This window comes from Uloborus diversus, chromosome 9 (genome assembly GCF_026930045.1).
Source record: "Uloborus diversus isolate 005 chromosome 9, Udiv.v.3.1, whole genome shotgun sequence".
NCBI lineage: Eukaryota > Metazoa > Arthropoda > Arachnida > Araneae > Uloboridae > Uloborus > Uloborus diversus.
The window spans coordinates 158,783,294-158,806,312 of record NC_072739.1 but is presented as its reverse complement, the minus strand read 5'-3'; the positions used below and the strand labels follow the sequence as shown (position 1 = coordinate 158,806,312).

The following is a 23,019-nucleotide window of genomic DNA, read 5'->3' as shown; positions in this document are numbered from 1 at the left end:
CACAGGAATAATGTCGATACTTAACGACGCCATGTTGGAATGCGATTGGGCATGAGTTTTGCCTGCCTTTAAGTTCAATTTTAATGCAATATGATGTTGGTAAACAATTTTCGCCGCGAGTACACGAATGTTTCAAAATTGTTTCGAAGTGATAGTTACTAAATGCGCTCACCTTTATGAAAGTACATTTCGCCTTATTTTTGAGTAAAAACCTAGCTGTATTTACATTACAATGGAATCGAGCAATGTTCCAGTAACTTGGGGAAATGAAGTTTCCGCCGAAAATGGAGAAGAAATTGAAACGTGTATCGTTATGTTTCAGGAAGATATTGATATGTTACCTGAAGATACAGCATTTGAGGTCATGGTCCAAGCAGTTGATTCTGTTGAATATCTTGACGATGGAACTCGTCAGAATGTTAAAAGCACGGAAAATGGTGATTCCCCTGAAACAATTCCAAATGAACTAAATGATAGCTCAAAATCCGTAATTAAAGAGATTGTCGAAGCTGTAGTTGCTATTCAACGTTCTGAAAGAGAAAAAAATCAAAATTTGAACGACGTTGAGAGTATGGATGACTCCGAAAACGTGTCTAATGAGTCTAATTATGGGGAAAGCACGAGTACCGTAGTGGATAATGATAATGAAAATTCCAACAATAGTAGAGAAACAACTGCACAATTCAACCTGGAAACTTTAGAAAGATACCCTCTATCGGATAAAACTATGTGTATTTATTGTGGGAAAAAAATGTCAAATTCTGGAAATATGCATAGACACATGCGAGTTGTTCATCACGTTGAGTTAAATAAAAATAGTTCTAATATCAGATGCATGCAATGTGATAGTGGTTTTATGCATGTCGCTGAATTGCGGGCGCATCTACAAGAGAAGCATGAGTATAATATGGCTGTTGAAGAACTGACATTTCCTAATTTTAATGGTAATTGTCATTTTATGTTTTTGTTTTGTACTAATTCATCTATGAGTTTCCAAACATATTGTAATTCCACTAATGTTTTGAAATCTGTCTTTAATTAACTGTTTAATATAATTCAAGAGATAATTTCTTATAAATTACATTTTGTTTGTTTTTGGAGGAAAAAAGGCGAGTATGTTTCAACCACAGTTTAGAATAGCATCTACCGGTGCCTCAATAAAAGAGCACTAAAAAATTTCTGAATGCAGCAAATTTTGTTTGTTGATTCCAAATGTGGAGCTAGTGTCACAAAACTGTAGTTTTGGAGTCATGATTGCTCATTTTAAAGTTGTCATTCCGGAAAAATAAGGAATTTCATTCTGAAAATTGGAATCCCTGATAGCATCTCTCTGTGGTACAATAGTACTACTACTATTACTATGTAACCTATTTATAATACAGTACAGTTTGCACAAGGTGTGGTTTAAGTAGTGTTTATTCTATAAGGGTTTTTGCTATCAGAGTTAGTTTAACTACAATGTAATTACAAAAAGAAAAATTAAATAAAAGGACATCCTGTCTGCCAGGAATTTAATTTGTCCTTAAGTAACCTTATTCCTTCAGTGCTGGTACAACTATTTTATCAGCTTTAAACATACTTTTGTAAGAATCCTAAATGTATAAGCAGGGTAAAAAAAAACTTTTTGCTTATTTACCCATGTTCAGGCGCGTGCAAAGAAATTTTGGGGCAAGTCACAAATGACTTACCTTGCATTCCTACATATATTTCACCACTTATTTAAAAAATCTCGGGGCCCCTTCAGCCCTGGGTCAACAGGTGTCCTTTCTCCCTTCCAGTGCACGCCCATGTTGCTACAAATTTTATAAGGTTGTCAGAGTGGCCATAAAAAGATTCTTCCCCCTTGCTTCAGTATGACAACTGTTTTCCAGAAGATTAGAAACTTTCCAGTTTTATTCATTAACATTTTTTTTGTGAAAAATTAACAAGGTAAGGATGACAGGAATGATTATCAACAGCCTTTTGCCATTTATTATCTAAACTTTTAATCCTATATCGATAAAAATCTGTTGATGGTCAAGAGCAAAATATTTAAAAACTGGCATTTTGGATAGAAGCCAAATTTTTGCTTCATCGAAAGTGTTTTCGGGATCGGAAGAAGGCAATTAGTGGCAAGAATGTTTAGCTATTATCAGCAGCAAAGAAGTAATTCGAAAACATGGTAATTCAATGCAGGGGCGTAGCTAAGGGGGGGGGGGGTTTGGGGACAAAACCCCCCCCCCCCCCCCGAAAAGTTAGTCTCAAAAAAAAAGAGAAAAAGAAGAGAGAAGAGAAAGAAAAAAAAAAAAGAAGAAAAGGAAAAAATTCCAAGCGATTATACATATATATATATATATATATAAAAGAAGTAACCCCCCCCCCCCCCCCGAAAGTCGGGTCTAGCTACGCCACTGATTCAATGAATGTAAAAAGTGCACATTGCTCAAGGGGAACCTTTAAGAAATTAATGAGCTGTGGTTTGATTCTTCATCCACCATACTCACCGGACATTGCATCATCTAATTCCCCTTTTTCCAATCTACAGGGTGTTCCATTTTAACCTGCAAGACCTTTATTTTCGCAACCATTAGTCCTACATGTATACTTCCCAGGGTTCGAAAATATCATGATGTTTTCAAAAATATCCGATATTTTTATATGTATCGGATATTTTGATATATATCCAATATTTTCAATTAGCACAAACCAAATTCTTCAAAATAGTAAAAGCATCCTCAAATCACTCTTTATTTTGTTATATTATAATTACTATATGTAGACTTAAAATTAAGGTTTCTTTCTTTATTTATATCTTATTTTTCGTTTTACATTTCTATCAATTTTAATGAACATTAGCTGTTTTAGCCATTTTTCTTCTGTTAGATACTTTTGTAGTTACATGAATCAGAAATAAATGATATACTCAGTGCACAGTCATAAGACATTTTCTTTTCTTTTTTTTTTTTGTGAGCAATGTTTAATATTTATACTATACAAAATCAGGGGTCTGTCCAGGATTTTTCACAGGGTCCGTTTTTTGTGAAAAATCAAATAATTTTGTGAAAAATGAATTAATTTTGTGAAAAATCAAATAAATTCGCAAAAAAAAAAAAAAAAAATTGTTAAAACGAAATTTTAGAATTTAGAGATGGCATAAACTGCATCAATTAAACTTAAAGTTGAGTGTTTTTCTCTTCTATGTTGAGAAAATCATTCTGAGGTGTTTCTCTGATATTTGGCGGGGGGGGGGGGGGCATCGCTCTCTCAAGTATCAATATTTATCTACCATTCTACATTATGTTAAATTATACTAGAAATATTTCTGTGTAGTATTTGAAATAATTGTAACAAAAAATAAATAAAATGAAATTCAGAATAGGGTTCAGTGTTTAACTTTTTGACCCAAGACACTCTTAAAAATCACAGAATTTCGTTTAAAACTTATAAATTCCTTGATTTTAACAAAAATAAAAAGATATTTTAATTGTTTACCTCTTAACAAAGCGTAATAATCATCAAAAATTCGAAAAATCGGATTCCCATAGCGGATGCAAAGAGATTGCAATTCTCAAAGTGAAGGCACCAAAAGTATAAAAACGGCTTGTAAAAGAAATATTTTTGATAAAATTATTTTAAAATTGTATTTTAGAGTCCTATGATAAACATTTCATTAATATTTGTGGACACAGTTGACGCAAAAAAAAAAAAAAATAAATAAAAAATAAAAATAAATAAATAAAATAAAATAAAATAAACCATCAATTCAGCATTTTAATTTTTGACTCATAACAGAAAATGGAATTTTGCTTTAAAAACTTGAAAAGAGAGTTCTAACAGAAATAAAGAGACTTTTCATTTATTTGCATCCTAATAAAGCGAAGCTAGCTTGAAAAAAGAACAAAATATGATTCTCATATTGGATGTTAAAAGATTGCATTTTTCAAAATGTAGACATCTAAAGAAAAAAAAACCGGTAATTAAAAGAGTTTATTTAAAGTTAATCATCCTTGTTAGCATCGAAAAATCAAAACCCATATAATTTTCTCCCAAAATAACAATTAAACATCGCACCGCACCGTAAAAACGCAAATATTGACAAGTGGTAAAATGATGAGAATATTTTCTAATCAAGTCATTATAAAGGTTCAACGCCAGACGCTAAGTGGTGATAATTTTGAAGTTGGTAACCCTATCTGAAGCAATCATATTTTTTCCCCACCCATATCCTCCCTTTCCCCTATCCCTTTGCAGTTCTAAGTTCATTTCGCAGATATATATTATTATTGTTTATTAAATCATGAGCGGAGAGAAAAGTGCTTGCCAATGCCTTTTCAGAAAAGTTTACAACAACATCGCTGCTAATTAGATGTGATAAAACAAACAACCATTATATTTATTAGGCAGTAGCAATTATTTATCCCTTGCAGGAGCATCGCAAGAGCAACGATTTTTTTTTATTTTTTTTCAAAATTAGCCGATTTTGTATAAGCTGATCCCTCTAATTTGACTTACAAAAAGGTTCCAAAAGTTATCTGTTTATACACAGAAATATGCGTTATTTTGCTTTCAGATTTGCTCTTTCAATAAACAATTTGTGAAAGATCCGATCTTGTTTATCAGAATTTTGTGAAGGGTCCGTTTTGTTTGATCAGGATTTTGTGAAGGGTCAGTTTTGTTTGATCAGGATTTTGTGAAAGGTCCGTTTTGGTTGATCGGATTTTTGTGAAGGGTCCGTTAACGGACCCAAATATCCTCTGGCCAGATCCCTGAAAATATTATATTGTACAAAATATTAGGCACTTTTAACATGAATTAAAAGTTACATTACTAATAATTTTATGAATATAAAATACGAGTAGAAAAGGAATGTTATATTACTTTGTTATATTAATAGACCTACCTATCAATGCGTCATAAAAATATAGTAATAACTTTTTGGTTATGTTTAATAATAAATGAACAATATTATTATGATTAGTGTACTTTTCATATTGAAAATACCATAGTTGAAAAAATAATTGTCAAAAATATCAAAATATCATGATTTTCAAAATAAATATCAGATATATATTTATGATATATATCGGCAAACCCTGATACTTCCAATTGCAAAAATGTTCAAAATCAGATGCAGAGTTAAGATGTTGAAAGTTTGAACCAAAAATAAAATTGAGTCAAAAAATACAAAATTTAATTATTTATACAGGCCCCAGGTCCTCCATTAAAAAATAATTCCAACAGAAAAATGTTGAAATTAGTATGACTAATATTCACAGAGATATGAAAAGCTAAGCTTACAGCTTTAAAACAAAAAATACGCTTTGTTTGGGGACCCTTCCCAGCTTGGGGGCAATCACCGACTTGCTGACCTGACCAGTCCGGGCCTGAGTTGGTCACTATGGAATGACTCTATTAACTTTTTTCAACGTGACATACCAACAGTATATGAAACTTCTCAATTTATTTCAAAGACAAGTTTGTCATTTGCTGTAGTTAGGGGGGGGGGAAAATCAAGTCCCACAGAGTTGCGCTAGTGGCCATGAGTAGGAAAGAAAAGGTTCTGTGGAATCTTTTCTTAATCTAATTATCAAAGTGAAATACAGTTGACTCTCGATAATATGAAGCCCCAAGCAACCGGCTAAAACGTTTGAGTTATTGGTAGTTCGAGCTATGGGAAGTTTCCACAACAGTTTCAAGAGTTTAGGACCCAATGAAGACTTTGAGATAAAGGAATATATTCGAGTTATCGAGATTCCACTGTATTTGGTTGCAAGCATGCCCAACAACTGCTCATTTTTAACAATTTCAACCACTTGTCTTTTCATAAAAATAAAGTATTGTTTCATTTACAAAAGTCCATTTGAAAAAGTTTAACACATTCCCTTTTTATTTTATACTAGTGGTACCCGCACGGCTTTGCCCGTAATAGAAATATTAAAAGGTCTTTTGGTTCGCCTGTATATTTACAAATAATGTATGGTGAATTTTCTCGCCAATTGGCTTGTGCCCATGTTACGGTTCCACGTTATGATAGTTTCGCAATTGACTCGTCTCTCTTATGATATTTATGTTCTTGAAATTGGAATAGAAAAAGAACCACATCGAATTTTCAAAAAATCGCTTCGAGGTGTACACCTCCATGCTACAAACTAACTTTGTGCCAAATTTCATGAAAATCGGACGCACGGTCTAGGTACTATGCGCGTCTCAGAGATCCAGACATCCTCCGGACAGAGAGACTTTCAGCTTTATTATTAGTAAAGATTGCTTCTAATATCTTTGTTAAACTTCTTTGATTAATCCTTTAATATTTTTGTAATTGTAGCTTTTTCAAAGTGGAAATGTCAGATGGAGAGAGATACTTTGACTAATTTTACTAGAAGACATGGTTCAAGAAAGACCCAGGATGGTTTGACACACTTTTATACCTGCCATCGTTCTGGAAAGTTTGTTCCAAAACCAAAAGAAAGAAAGCGTTTGGCAAGATTTTCTGGCTCGTGTAAAACTGGTTTTGCATGTACTGCTACTATGAAATGTGTGGATGGTCCTACTGGAGTGAAAGTCACATTTTGCCCTCATCATTATGGCCATGGAAATATTCCTGTTGTTATTGTAACAGAAGAGGATCAGAAGATAATAGATGGTCAGTATAAGTAAAACATTATTTTAATTTATATTTTTCATTATTTACTATCGCCATGAAAGTTATAAGAGAAATAAATAAATGGAAGCATAAAGTTCTGTGATGAAAAATTTTAGCTGTGAAAATGTTTTCTATAACCTTATCACCTTGTTCATATTGCTTGAACCATTGAACATATAACTTTTCTGTGCCTCTTAATGTAAAAAAGTTCTGCCTCAACACATTGTTTTAATTTTATGATGATTGCATTCTACGTTGCTTGGGTGATCGAAATCCAAACAACTAATTGCAATGTAAACTGCCTTTTTGAGCCATATTATGAGAAAAATGACCTTGTGACTGCTAATATAATTCATTAAAAATAAAAATTCAAAAGGATAATGAACAGATACATTTTTTTCTCACATTTTAAATTTTTAAGCAAAATCATTTCATTTATTGCCGTTTTAAGCTGATATTTTTAATAATATTAGTTATTGTGTTTTTCCATTGCATTTTATCTTAGTTTTGAGATTGCAACTTGAGGCATAAAGCATCAATTTTAAGCTCATTTGTTTTCTAGAATCTCTTTGTTATTATCATTAGCTCTTTATAATGTTTTTTATACTTTTTCAAAGCTCAGGGGGGGCTCGAAAATTGGAAGAATGTGATATGGTTCATGAAATAGACTATAATCTCTAGTAAAAATGACCTCCTCAGCTAACCTATGCCATATATACTACTTACAAATTTTATTAAACTTGTGTTCTGATATCTAGTTCATACAGCTCTTTGTAATAAAAAAAAAAAGGAATACACAGGCATGCCAACTCTTTTTTTCTTTTTCAAGAAATTTTAAAAGTTGTTTAACTTTGACTGTCAAGGGTAGAATCAGAGGGTTTTTTTTGACTTAATAGGGAAAATTTAGATAACTTAATGACTTAAAGCAAAGGAATCAGGTATTTGTTACAGCAGAAAATATTTTAAATTGCTTCTTTAAAAAATGTTCACCCAAAAATATGAATTATTATATCTTGTTTATTACTTTTTCTACAATTTGTTTTTAAACATGAAAGTTATCAATTTTGTTCTGGCATTCATCTAATTCTAAGGTAAGGTGAGTTGGGGGAAGTGCAGCCCTTAAATTGTACAGTTCGACTTTATTAAGGCCTAGACATTACAAGACTTGATACAAATTTTTTAATTTTTATTTCACATGTTACCTGTTTTAGTGTGTTTCCCACAGGGCTGCGGAGTCGGAAGGAAAATGGCCGACTCCGACCCCGACTCCGACTCCTGGATTTTGAAATGCCCGACTCCAACTCCGACTCCGGATTTCTTTTATTATTTTTTTTAATTGTATTTTTTCAACTCCCTCTCTACCTTCAGGGGAAGGGTTGAAACCTCTAAACAGAGATTTAAATATTAATTCCTTTTTATGAAAATTTCGCATTTTGTTTTTTATTGTAAACCCAAGACGCATACAACGTTAGAAATTCAATTTAAAAATCAAATTTTCCAATAGTTACGAGTTAAAAAGTGAGATAACTTAAAAATCCCTTTTAAAAAATTTGAAAAGGATTATCTGTAATTTGCCCCCGTTTAATGTTTAACAAATTGATATTGATCAAATCGTGTGCTTTCAATTTTTGAAAGCTGTAACTTGAGAGAAAAAATGCTTTTTTTCTAAATCCACTTCTTGAGAGGGGGTGGTTGCTCCGGGTGACACCCATCTGGTAGATGACACCAAAAGTTAATTTCAGAGTTTATAAAAAAAAATAGAAGTATTTTAATTCTGAAAATTTTCGCGAATATATTTTAAATTATATTTCATCAATAAAATTTCAGCGAAAATAGGGCACATATACGTCAGGAGCTAATTTTACACAAAATGCGGGGTTATATAAATTTGTACGAATAGCTTTTGCTATACCTATATTTCTTCTTCGCTAAATTTTTAATTTAAATTTTATTGGCTGCTTTAAAATTAACCTTAATATGAAGATTTTAAGATTAACTGCAATTATTGAGTGTTGTAATCAAGAAATCATTTACACTAATTTTGTTCCATATTTTTTAGTGAGAACCAAGCTTATAGAAATAGTCTTAATAAAGAAAAAAAAAACATTTGATTATTTCATCGGATCTTTTGGATTCGTGCTTTCGCGCCATAACTTTTTTGAATTTGCCGATCACCCTTAAACGTTTCAACCTTAGCTACGGGCCTCGACTTACTAATTTTTTTACATTTCTTTTACTATTTTATAACCGAGATCGAACAAAACACTATATTTCTATTTTTATTTGAAAGTGATTACTTGAAAATGTTAGGCAACAAAATCGTTTGCTGACAGTTGCTATTAGTTAAGTTCAAAAGCAAGCAAACTAGGGGACGGCTACAGAAAGTTCGGCAAGCACTCAAGCTAGCTGATTGCCATAATGGCTGTTATTTTCTCATTATTATCTTTTTATACATGTAATCGAACCAATTGGTAATCAGTTTTTAAAAAATGCAAGGAGAATCAGTGAAAAGGATAGAACAAAAGAAGCTCGGAGTCGGAGTCGGCATGTTTTTGAACAACTCCGACTCCGACTCCTTTACCCCAAAATCTATCCGACTCCGACTCTTCGACTCCGACTCCGACTCCACAGCCCTGGTTTCCCAAGACATGAGCCTGTTAAAATCATTGCAGGTAAAAAAAATGAAAAAATTTTTTTTTAACTATTGTGCTCTAGGGCCGCACTTTCTCAATAAAAGTGGGGAAAGAGCATCACCTATCTGAATTTTTTTTAAAAACCATTTGAGAAAATAAGGGACAAGTGCAATCAATAGAGTATTTTTTCCTAATTATAAACGATTTTATTATTTTTATTTTCACCTACTCATTGGGAAGTAATTACATTTTTCCTAACGAAACCTGTCGATGTAAAATGAAGAATGTTCAAGAAACAATGGATTATTAAACAAAATTATGAAGTTTTTATTTTAAATTAAATAAGGAACATCAAAGATAACTTTTATTATGCTAATAAGCTTAAAAAAAACAAAAACAAAACTTGCATATCAAGAAATAATCTTTAAAACTTGAATATTAACAAACTTATAAAATATTAACTTAATAATACATAAGATAACTATACAACAGACAAAAGGTAACATGTCTTTGGCGAACTTGAACATGTATAAGTACACTTAGTATACTAATTAACAATTTAATTTATATTATATTCTGAAAACGTTTCTTGGAATATCAAAATTCCTCTACGATCTAAAGATGGATTTGGAAGGATTGATACAATGTTGTCGTCTTGGATCTCGCTAACTTCAATGCCTCAGATTGTTGGCAATCATGTGTTCTATTGCAACAGATATTGCAGGTGGCCGGCCCATCGTTTTGGACTTCACTCCACGCCGACCTTTCAGGTGATCCTGTAATGTTGCCCGCGATATTTTGAAATGCCAGCTCGCACCTTTACTGGTTAGGGTACTTGAACGTATCGCTTCTAAAGCAGCAGAAAGTTCCTCCTGACGGGGCAGGAGCCAGCTTTTGACGTTATTGTTTTGTAATTCCGCACCATTTTTACTAAAAATATAAATAAAAAAAAATTGGAGCAATATAGACTAGTGACACTTATTGTTAAGTAGACAATGATGCAGGGTTTAAAAATTAATTACATTGCTTCATTAAATTGTTGCAAGCAAATTATATCTGTCATAAAAGAACATTGCCAGATTAATGGGAAAGTGCAGCCCCAAAAAATGCGAGGCTGCACTTGCCCTTTTTTTTCGGGCCGCACTTTCCCAGTCGTATAATTTTCTGGGGCAAGTGCAGCTCTAAAATTAATCGATTTTAAAGTAAAAAATAATGAATCTCAGTTTTAAAAATATGAAAAGTAGACATGAAATAGTTGTACTTAGGTTTTGGAAGCACGAAAAAGTGAGAACAACAACAGAAGAAACAATGATTTCTCGAACCATAACAACATGGCACTGTAATGGGAATGAGAAAAGTTAGGAAACGAGGGAGGGAATAGAGTTACCATTCAAGTAGTGCGATCAAACGCACGCAGTGCAAAGTAATAACGTTTACCAAGCTACCCAGATGGCAGCAGCCTTGCAGATATTCCCGGTGTCTGATTATTAACCTAAGCCGCACTTGCCACAAGACGGCACTTACCCCAACTGACCTTACAAAAATTTCTCCCACTTTTTTATTTTGTCTCTTGCTTTTCCGCTTTGTAAGGTTGACAAATCTGAATACAAAAAACATTTTTTTTTCTATATAAACAGTTACACATCATGAATGTCTTGACTGTATAATGTATGTTAAGTCATAATCTCTATCCATACAGCTCAAAATCTTCTTTTTTTGAAAATTTTTAATGGCGAGATCTGTGATTTCACGCTGGAGCAGAATATTCTGATGTTGTAGAAACAGAGTAATAAGAGAGCTATTCTGCCTATCGTTACAAATTATAACACAGGAATATTATTTTAAGACCTTAATTTGAACTGTTACAATCACTGGTGTGAATTTCTTTAGTGGACAAATATACATTTAACACTTTACATGATTGCTAAAACAAGGACAGATCTAGATGGTTTTTCAAGAAGGAAGCTGTAGATTTTTTGACTTATTTTTCCCTACGTATCTGAATCAGGGTTGGGTTTTTTGCCGAGCCAGTGGAAAAAACCATGGCAAAAATGGAAAAAACCCGCAAAAATGGAAAAAACGGCAAAAACCTAATTGCAAATAAAGTGGCATTATAGTGTTAATCAAGAAATAGTGACAATATAATATAAATAATGCACTTTTATATTTTAGTTATGTCTCTCCATGTTGCTTCTAATTTATAAGGTGAAAAATAAATAAAAAACAAATGTTGGGATTGCAAAACTTAAGATTTTAAATGTTTGCTAAAACAATTTTTTCAGAATGAGCCAATTCTTTCAATGCTAAAACAAAGAATGTTTACTCAAGCTTAGTAAATTAATAAAAAAAATTGAATTCTAATTATATATATATATATTTAATTAATCACTTTTTTTTATCCCACTAAGATTTTTAAGTTATTTAATTAATAACAGAATATTTACTTGAATATAGAAAAATATTAACTTTTCCTCACTAAAGAAATACTGCATTTTTTCTCACTTACTGGGAAAATGGATAGCCAAGAGAAGAATTTAAAAAGAAGAAAAAAAAAGCTGATCAATATGTGCATTCTATATTCACTCTACTTTTTAGTGATACTAGCTCACTCTACAGAAAATGGCAAAGCCTTTTATCAAAATCTTTTCATGCTTTTACTTTTATATAAAAGGAAAAAACTGTCCGTAAGTTGTTAACACAAAATCTATTTTTGCCACTTTGGCAAAAACCTATTTTTGCTGGGCGGTAAAAACCGTGGTTTTTTCCTACTCCTGCAAAAACTTGCCAACCCTGTATCTGATTTACACATCCAGGGAGGGGCACATCATTTTTATCAAAAGCAACTAAAACATAGAGATTTGTCCAAGGAGGTGCCTTTCCTTTTCAGTTGAAAGAGGTATTCTAAAATTTCATTTTAGGACTTCAATTCCATTATAATTTCAGAGGTCAAAAGTCGTATTAAATTGTTTTTTGGAACCTCGGTTTTGAAAAATTGCCGGAAGAAAGTCTTTGAACCCATTCTTTTTCCTAACATTTCCTGATGTGTCTACAATCGCATCTTTAAACTTCAATTTTGGGAAAATCTCCAAACTCCTCCTCCTAACATCATCAAAGATTGCCTTTTTTGAAACTTCAATTCCAAAGAGTTTTCAGGAGTGAGATTCGAACCTCATCCCTTTCCTTAATGTCGTCAAAGATGGCACTGCTATTTTTTCCTGCACATCCTGAAAAATTGCTTTCTGTTTAAAATGTAATAAGCTTGTTGATTTTATGTTTTAAAGTTGTTCTTTTCACTTACAGTTGCTTTAAGTTTGTTTCTTTTATTTAATAGAGACTTCATCAAGAGGATTTACGCTTGACAATATAAAACAAGACATACAAAAGCAACCGGTAGATCACTTTCAACTTGATTTAGTGCGGAAAAAAGACATGCGATGTATTACTCGTGCATATAGAAGTGAGGAGTTCAAAGACTTTGATGATAAGGGATCAGACAACATTGAGCGTTGGGTGAATTATTGTGCAAGCATGGAACAACCACCAGTCTTGTTGTATCAGAAGGATGAATATGCAGCTGATGAGGAGAACAAGAATGAATTAATACTAATCATAATGTCCGAATTTCAGAAATATTTTCTTTGCAATTCCTCTAATCAAGTTGTGTGCCTTGATACTCATTCTCGTCTAAAAGGAGGCCGCTATTACGTGCTAGCATTGCTTATTATCGATGAAACAGAGTTTGCAATTCCTGTTGCTTTTTGTATCAGTACAAAAACTCCAAAACATGTGGTTCCAACGTTTTTCGGAACCCTAAAGGATCATGTCGGACCTGTGTCTGCCCAGTATTTTATTTCTGATAACGAGCGGTTTTATCATGAAACTTGGAATACAATAATGGATTCCGACTCGAAGTGGTTGTGGAACTCATGGCATGTTCAAAACAGATTGCGCTGTCATCTGAAAGTACTTAGAGAAAATCCTACCAGGAAAGCCCGTGCGCATAGAACTATAAAAACGCTTGTAGAATGTCAGAATGAAATCATGTTTTCGTGTTTGTATGAGGATTTTATGGATAATCTCAGAAAAGGTCTGGAATCGAAATCTTCTGTGGATGTAATCCAACAGAGATTTGGTAATCATGCCGAGATGTGGGCTTATTGCTATCGTAAAGATATTGGTTATGTTGCTGCGACGAATTTAGCGATGATGCATGAAACAATAAGATTTTGTGTTGAACGAGGTAGACAGAAGCCAATGGAAAAGTTTATTTTTGTTTTGATGAAACTGGTTAGAGAGAAAATCCTGTTTCGATTGTCAAAAATGGTAGACGAAGATAGTTTTGAAAACATCCAGTTAGGTATAAATGAATATCATAAAAAAGGGCTGGAAATCCCCCCAGAATATGTTACGTTATTGACAAAGAACCATTGGCTGGTACTGACTGACACAGAAGATGAATATTTTTATGTTACATTGGACTACGAGTTCTGTCCGGAGGAATGTCGTTTGAAGTGTGTTGATTGTGACATCTGTGTCCATACTTACAGCTGCACTTGTAATGCGAACCTATTTGGTGCAGATTTGTGTGAACATATTCACGCTGTGGTTTGGAATTTTGTAACAGATCATCTTCCTCAACAGGACGAGATTGAGGATGACAATGACGTCTGTGCAGATACGTTTAACGAAAATGAGCCATTTGATTCTGGGGAACTTCTTGAATGTGTGCTTCAAAAAACACACGAGTTGTATAAAAAGGTTCGAATGAATAAGTTTGATGTGAATACAAAATCTTTACTCGATATCAAAAGGAGACTTTGCGACTGTATTGACATTTGTGATGGAAAAGAAATAGAAGTTCCAATGACAGCCGATGCTCAACCTTCACCGGCTAGTTCAGATCCGAATGCTTCACTATTTGGAGTCGCAACAGCATCAAGTGATACTGCTTCACAACCAGTGGCAGTTGCTCAACCAATGATAATACTCAATCCATATATAAGTTATAATGGCTTGAACCCTATTGCTTACAACGGGCAAATCTCTTCTGCGAGAAAAATGCAGGTTATTGCACCAGCACCTCAAGGTGAAAACAAAAAATCATAATTTGTCAGAAAATCTAAGTGCTCTGTATTATAAATGTTTTGTTACAGTAATGACCTTTGAAAAACTCTTTTAAATGTTTTTCCAAATTTGTTTTTTCAAGAGATGTATGTATTTTGTGAATTAAATATTGAAACACTTCTTTTTAGTCTCCTACTTTTCTTTTAAGAGTAAAATTTTTGAAAAATTAGTTTAATAAAATTTCACACTGAGACCATGAATTCTAACTTATGGAAACTTAATAATTTTGATACATATGTATGAGATACACAAATGAAATTTCCCCTTTAGTGGCCCATTGTTTACTTTTTATTCAAAGGACACATCCGTAGAAAATTAGTTCATCTCAAGAATAAATTTCCATGCTGTGCCCTTGAAATTAGGAACTTATGAAAAATAACCTCGATATACAGTGAAATACATTTAACATGAAAAAACAATTTACTTGAAACAAAATAATATTCTGTATATTAAGCTGTGCAATTTAATGCACATCTTTCAACACAAAATTCTTTTAACATAAAAAATATCTTGTTCCACTCAGTTTTGTGTTACATGCTTTCACTGTATATATGCTTCAGATACAAAAATTACTTTTTTTTATTAAATTTGTGCTAAAACATATTTTTGTTTAGAGTTTATAAATAAATTACTGTGCAAAAACTTATTTCTCTCCAGATTTTCACCATGTTGAACAGTTGACTGTAATTAATTTAACCTTCATTTTTTACCTTTTCGATCTACATTAAAGTGTACACGGTAAACTTGCAACAAACAAGAGATACATTTTCAGGGTTTCCACAGGTCCTTGAAAGTGCTTTAATTGAGTTAACTAGAAAGGGCCCTTTAAATTGAAAGGCTTTATTTTGAGCTGAAACTCTTGATTATTTTCGTACAGTGCTTTATTCATTATTTTTTTTCTGAAAGGTCCTTTATTTTTGCTAAAATTGTGTGTTATTCTTATCTTTTTCTTTGCTCTCAATTCTTGTCACAAAAAAAACTAAAAGACACTAGTTTGCTTTATGGAATATTTTCCTGTTTCTCGCTAACAGATATTGTGGAGGTCCGAGTAAGTTTTTACTTTTCTTTTGAAGAATACTACTGTAGACTTTTTATTTTACATCTGTTAGTCTTTCATTATCTATGAATTATCTTCTGTAGAGTTAAATCATGTGTTATTTTTTTTTTTTTCATCTGTGATACAAATTATTTGTAACTAAAGATTCAATCAAATTTGACAGATGCTAAGGATATGTTATCAGTTACGAAGTTTTTTTAGCTTGAATCAAACAGAAAGTTTGAGAACCACACTGCGAAGTCTCCATGACCAAGATCCAGATAGCTAATTAATATTTTAATTCATTTATCTAAAATACCTATAATGTCAAGTATTGTAATATTGGGTCAATTCCGTATTGCTGTAAAAATGTTCTATTTCATAATGTACTGCAGTTACTGTGTTTCTTAATTAGTTAGTATGGTTTAATTTTTTTTTGGAAGATATATATGGCAATCAAATAAGTTGTAGCTTTTCCGCTCACGTTAGAATCACTACCACTATTCAGTGTTTAGGCATCATGGTATCACCTGAAATATAACTTTCATCATTTCTAAATGAAAAATTTAAGTGCATTTCTGATAAATTAAACATGTAGTAGGTATAAAAATTAGTAATAATAAATCAGTTTCGTAGAAATAATGCATCATGCATTTTAAAAAATGCCAAATATGTTTTTTTTTTAATTTGTTCACTTTAATTGATTGTGATACTTTAGGGTAGAAAAGATTCAATGTGATCCAAAATTTTGCTATGACATTTTGCATCTAGAATTGGAAATCTTTGCATATCTTTACTAATATTATAAAGAGAGAGGGCGGATTTTTGTGTGTTTATATGTTCGAGGTAATCTCCGGAACCCCTGCACCTATTTGAAAAATTCTTTCACTATATGAAAGGTGCTTTCTTACTGAGTAACATAGGCTATAGTTCAAAAAAATCCGATAAATAATTCTTTTTTTATTCAAATTTAGGTTCAAATTTCACGTAAATTGCCCATTATTGGTTATTAAAGGGGTGAAAAATTACTTGCACATATTAATATTATATATCGTTGAAAAGGGTAGAATTTTCTGCGTTCGAAACGATTTGTTTCAATGATCTAACTTAATTACGGCGGGAGTAATTTGCGTTTTTAACTCAAACTTTTTTAGGCTTAGCTGAAATTTAGGCACTACTTTCTTCATTAAATCTATCAATAAAAAGTGAAGGAATTGTCCCACAGTTTTCTTTGTGATACCATTGGAAAAAGCAAGATTTTTTACTCCAGATCTCTCACGACCTGTGGTCGAAAAAGTTAGCCTCTATCTTCAAAGGAAAAATAGTTACAAGCATTATTAAATCAATTTTGAAATATGTCATTTTGCTTCAGGTTGTCAACAATTTTCGCATTTCCATGGTTACGCTTTTTGAATCCATTCCTTATTTTGCATTTGATTTCTTAAACTTATTCTGTTTCATGTTTCCATGGTTACTGTTTTAAAATCCATTTTTCGCAATTTAATTTCTTAAAAGTATTTTAATATCTGTCGTCACTGTTTGGAAGGGTAATTTTGCATAGTGTTTTTCTTTTATTTAAGTTATTCTTTAAGTTATTAAGTTATTTTTTTAATTAATTGTTGAATATATGTCACTTGACACAATTTTTGTTCTCAAGGTAGACCGGGCAACGCACCTCGTAATATATAAAGATTTGAAAGCTACTGTTAATGTGATTTTATACCTTTTTGTGTGTTTGGTCAAACATTTATCATTGCCAAAGAAAAAACATCTGCTTCACTCGCAAAAGGGTTTGGTTCCGGTAGCATGGTCGCTTGCCACGTTAGGCGCTGAGCAGTTCAGTCTAGGATTGTTTTAAGGCAACCGTTAATGTAATTCATTGTTTTGGCGATTTGTTTTGAAAGAAAAGAAACTTTTGATTTGTTTTTATCCGAGTGAAATGTATGACTGTATGACATTTTCTTCTTTTTTTCTGACGATGATTTTTTAATGTTCCACGGGAAGTTTTTTTTTTCGTTAGACGGATGGATTATGATATCATGGTTGGTGGGAAAGTTTGGCGATAAACAATGGAACTGCGGAATTATTTTTACATTTGAAAGATATTATTTGATGTCTTTTTTTGTTTATTTGGTGAAATATTTTAAATTGAAGTAAAAACCGCTTCACTCGCTAAATAGAGTTTTAAAGCAACTGTAAAACTAATTTAATGATCATTTCACATCGGGGGGAGGGGGGGGGGACTGTATATCTAATTTAATGATCATTTCACATCAGAGCGGGAGGGAGTGTCAATTTCTTTTATACAACGGACTTCCATTAAATTTTTAGCATGGGCATCGCTGTGCGGGTACTGCTTGTAAATGATAAGTTTAGTCGCATATATCCCTAAAGCAAATTAAACACTTGGCTAACACTAAGATCCATCTCCACAAGCAATTTGAAGGTATCCATTTTTCCATACCTTTGGAAGGTTCTTTTTTTTGGCATTGGTCTTTTGCACATGATAAAGAAATAACCAGAAAGCTAAATCTGACATAAAGAACATTGAGAGAGATATTTATAAGATAGTTTAGAATCTTCATATTATCTGTTTCTTCAAGTTTTCCACTATTTTTACACTAGACCAGTGCTGTCCAACTGCAAAGAGCCCACGGGCCAGAATTCCGATCACTGATCACCTGGCGGGTCACAATTTGAAAAAGTTGAACAATAACCTCTTACCTCAGATACAATAGGACTTAATAGTTGAATTATTAATTATAAAATAATGAAACAGAAGGAATTTAAAACAATTTACTTACATTTTAATGAGAAAACCGAGACCGTTCCGCCTTCTTTACAAGGGCAGGAATGTCAACATCGGTATCATCGATGGTAAATAGCAGAGAGTTGACGAGAGCAAGCTGTCAGTTAATTTTTCAAAATCAACAGAGGCCGTAGATGGGGAGGGGGGGGGGGGGGTATTTTTATCCAATTACAGGCAGGTTTTGCTTATCTGAAATATTTCTCTGTTCCCGCCCTGAATCTCTCCGCCAACGTGAGGCAATACTATTTCTAGGAATTCGTTTGAACACCAGCGTGCAGTGTAGGACTGCTGTACCTTTTTCTAACAATACAATGAAGGAGTAAAAAAGCTATCAAGAGGAAATTTCGCGGACCCCGGCTTGACCAAGAATGGTAGTTGTGGATGCTTCTTGATACCATAAAATGTCGAAAAAAGAAATATGATGAAGTTGGCGGGCCACACAATATGTGTTATCGGGCCGCATGCAGCCCGCGGTCCGCCAGTTGAACAGCTTTGCACTAGACAAATGTATCAAGTCAGTAACATGATTGTAAACATGTAAACAAGCAGTTATTCAATAAAAATTCATTAAAAAATATTTTTGCCCTTTTAAACTATCAATTAAATATATACACATTTTTTTTCTTTTAATAGGGTCTGTGTTTTTTAAGCTATTTAGCCTTTTAGCAGACCTAATGCGATCCCCTGATACGGCATCCAGTCTTTCATGTGCCAGCGTTGAGGTGCGGATAATTTGAATGCCCAGTTTTCACCGGATTGAGGCACCTGGGCTCTCTTTGTGTCGAAATTTCTCTAGGAATTTAATTTTGCCGAGGGACTTCCAAGTCAAAAGAATACCTAAGGGATCTTTTACATGCTGCATAATCTTAACGACATGGGCTCTGATGATTTCCTGCATCACGAAAATCCATCGACTGGCCACCCCAGGTCAGAACCTTGGTCCACAAGAGTAGAAGGCCTGCACCTAACCATCACACCACCAACCGGCTAATATATAGACATAATATTTATAAATTGAAATTTTATAACGAAAGTTCAATGCATTAGAATAGTTGCTCTCTTTTGTACGTAGAGTCCACAGCATGTACTACATGTCACAATATTTTCTATTAAATTTAAGCAAATTTGAAAATATTTCAGTATTAAAACCTAATTAAGGTAAACACACCGGTGGTGGCCACTTTAAGGTTTATATTTGAAAAAATAGGATTCTTGGTCTTAGACATGTGATTTTTCAGTATTTTTACTGAATTCGGTGTTTTTTGAGAGAGCAAAACACTGTATACAGAAGAAAAGAAGGGCATTGGAAGATAAATTCAACTTGCTCCAGTTAAAATTTCATGCATCCAATTAAAATAGGCTGCTATATAAATACAAAAATACATAGGAGAGCTTTCAAATAAAATATACTAACAGTTTTGTGTCTGTTAGTTCACTTAGCCATGCAATTTCAGTATTTTTCACCCTGTTTGGGTCACATGTCTGAGGTCTCTCAATGGATTCAAAAGTTCCTCAAATGTACAGAGGGTATTACCTCTATGTTTGAATCCATTGGGCAATCTGGAATCCTATCACTACTGAAGCACTGATGACTACCGGTGTGTTCACCTTATATGTAGAATCATAAAGTTATGTCAAGTTTATCCTAAATATTTTTAATAATGGAGAATGAGAGGCTTTAGTATCTCTGAGAAGTGTAGAGTCCTTAACAGCTAGATACTGAAATGACCCAGAAGTGAAAAAAAAGGGTGCTTTAAAGGGCTTTATTTTCATTTCAATTTTAAAGAGAACTATGATTTTGACGAGGGCTGTGGAGTCGGATTGAATTTGGGGCAAAGGAGTCAGAGTCGTATGAAAACATGCCCTGACTCCAACCTTCTTTTATTCTTTAATTTTCACCGATTCTCTTCATGTTTCTTTTTTGAAGAAACTGGTTCCATTACTTGTATAAAGGGCTGCTAATGAGAAAATAACTGCCATTGGCAACCAGCTGACTTGAGTGTTCACCGAGCTTTTTGTAGCCGTTTCCCTAGTTTGCTTGTTTGTTTAACTTTCTTTAACTAATAGCAACTGTCAACAAATTGTTTTTTTGCCGAACATTTTCAAGTAAATATTCTCTAGTGTTTTCTTCTATCTCAGTTATAAAATAGTGAAAGGAATGAATCCCTTCAGCAAGTCGAGGCCCATTGCTCGGGTGAAAACTTCTGGTAGTGTTCGGCAAATTCAAACATTTTTGGCGCAAAAGCACGAATCCAAAAGATCCAATAAAATATATCTAATGTTTTTTAAATCTAAAGACGATTTCTATTAGTTTGGTTCTCACAAAAAGTGTGGAACAAAATAAGAATATGATTTCTTTGCAGGGGCGGATCCAAACAGAATTCTCGGAGCAGGCCACTTGGAAAAATATGATACTTTGGAAATTTTTGAATATTACAAATATTTTTACTAGGTGACACAAGTTACAGAAAATTTAACTGTCCCAATAATTTTCCTCTTTTCTTCACAAACGTGTGCATATATCGTCGCCTCAATATCATATTTTTGAACCCTGGTTTTATTGTAACATGGAACACTAAAAGTACAAAATATGTCACTGAAAAAGTGCGTAACATTTCGCACTTGGAAATGGGAAATATGTCATCTAACAATTCTTTCTTTTTTCAATATTTAATTTTTTAATGAATTGAAGAATTTGCTAATTTTAAGCTTTTTTAAGCCATGATTTTTTTATTGCATTAACAGGGGAATATTCTTTCTATGAGTATTAAGATTATTTATTCCGAGTTAAAAGCTAATTCAGAACATTATAGAACTCTATGTATACTTTTATGAAAATGCATTGATGAATATTGAACCAAATTTCCAAAAAGGAAACTTCAAATCAGCATTTATTACTGGAGCAAAGATTACATGCAAATGCTTTTATTAATGCATTAACTGCATGAAAACAAATTTTCAAAATAAGTGCATATTGCAACGACTTTCACTCATTTTCAGATTTTTTTTTCAAGGGAGAAAAAAGAAATACAAAAATTATTTTGCTCTTCACAAAGAACTAAAACTTGAGTGACCTGTGGGTCTTATCAAGTTGTTCAACTTTTTATGGGCAAAAATATAAAAATGCACATATAGAAAAGCCATTTGTGTTCTTATTCAGATATTAAAACTTTTATTTGCACAAATAAAAAAAGGGCATATTTTGACGATTTAGAGTTTATTGCGGGGGGGGGGGGGGGATCCAGACTTTATTTATAATTTAGATCAAGATCCAAACTTTTTTAACTTCATTATTTTCTTCTGTACCATTTTTTTTCTCCTTGCCAAAAAATAAAAATAAAACAATGTATACTAAATTTTTTTTTAAAGTGAGCTCATTATGTATAAATCACAAATAAGAATATATAAATTTATCTTTTCATGAAAGCAAGCAATAGTATTACTTGCAAAAAAAAGACATCCAACCATAAGTCCTTCACTCCAAGATCAAGGCAATTTCCTTTATCCCATCTCATAGGGTAAACAGGGCTGTAGTGTGTGCAGGGGGGGGGGGATACCAACTTCAGATTGCAAATACAGTCGAACCTCCATATATCAAAATTTTCTATACATCGAAATCCCAGCAAACTTCCATGCCCATTACATGGAAAAATTGTTTCTACATATCGAAAAAAACTCTATAGCAAAAAAAATTTTGAGACATTTGTATAATTTTTTTTTCGCACTTCAGACTGTTTGTCTCGATAAAAATTAAAGTTGGGGGATAAAATTGTGTTTACTAAAGGTTGCTACAAAACTCATTAGGAATCTTGGGTTGTGGGGTGTGTAAATTGGTTGTTGTTCCGTTCTGGAGTTCTTAAATTTGCTCCAGTTTATTTAAAATCCTAGTTGTAACCAGTAATACAGTAAATTCAGTTTCAAGTTATTCCTTTTGTCCATTGATTATCATTCCTAGTCTCTTTAGCTTCAGTGAAAATCATTCAAGTTAAGTAGATTGGTCTTTTACCTTTCTCTGGATTACCATTGTCAAAACGAAAATCCCCTAATGTTGCGGATGAAGTTGAACTGCCGACGAATGAAGATGTCTGAAGGCGCAAAAATGTCATTTCTGGGAAATTTAGTATTTCCGCAAGCAGAGTGCCTGCTGTTATGAGAAATCAGAAAGCCATAATAAAAGTGCTGAAACTTACAGAAATCTTTCACTCAAAAACATGAAACATTATAACAGTTGGTTTTTTAGAAACAATGCAGCACTCACAGTAAATGTTTCACATTTAATTTTTTAATTATTAACTTTCATTTAATCTGATGCTTGTATAAATTAGAAATTGGGTTTTATACATGAAAATTAGCTTTAACTTTAATGATTTAGGAGATTTTTATGATAAATTAAGATCATTTCTATACATCAAACTTTTTTCCGGCAATTTGCTACTTCGATATATGGAGGTCTGACTGTATAAGGTCAACTGCAACGTAAAGTGGCTTAAAAACATCTTTCTTTTTGGTGACTTATCCCAAATATTTTTTTCCAGTATAAATGGGAAATTATGATTGCTCAACCCCCCCCCCCCATTAAAGGAGATGAGCTTAATAATTTAATGTTAATAAATAAAAAATTGAAAGTTGTAATACAAATTTATATTTTATCATACATCTAAGTAGGTATGAGAACATAGATTTTATGATTTTACTCCAAGGTATATCTGATTATGTGTTGAAAGAGAATAAATGAATTTAATGCAAAAAATGTAAGACACAAATGAAAATTCCAGGAGCACAATATAAGGTTTTT

General features: G+C 32.7%; 1 protein-coding gene across 1 annotated transcript; it reads left to right on the top strand.

Annotated features, from left to right (window-relative positions):
- Positions 1 to 106: 106 nt before the first annotated feature.
- Positions 107 to 14,487, top strand: LOC129229741 (uncharacterized). The gene is made up of 3 exons (XM_054864109.1): positions 107 to 944; positions 6,305 to 6,622; positions 12,587 to 14,487. The coding sequence occupies exons 1-3, from the start codon at positions 233 to 235 to the stop codon at positions 14,359 to 14,361; spliced, it is 2,805 nt and encodes a 934-aa protein (XP_054720084.1). The 5' UTR covers positions 107 to 232; the 3' UTR covers positions 14,362 to 14,487.
- Positions 14,488 to 23,019: the final 8,532 nt, after the last annotated feature.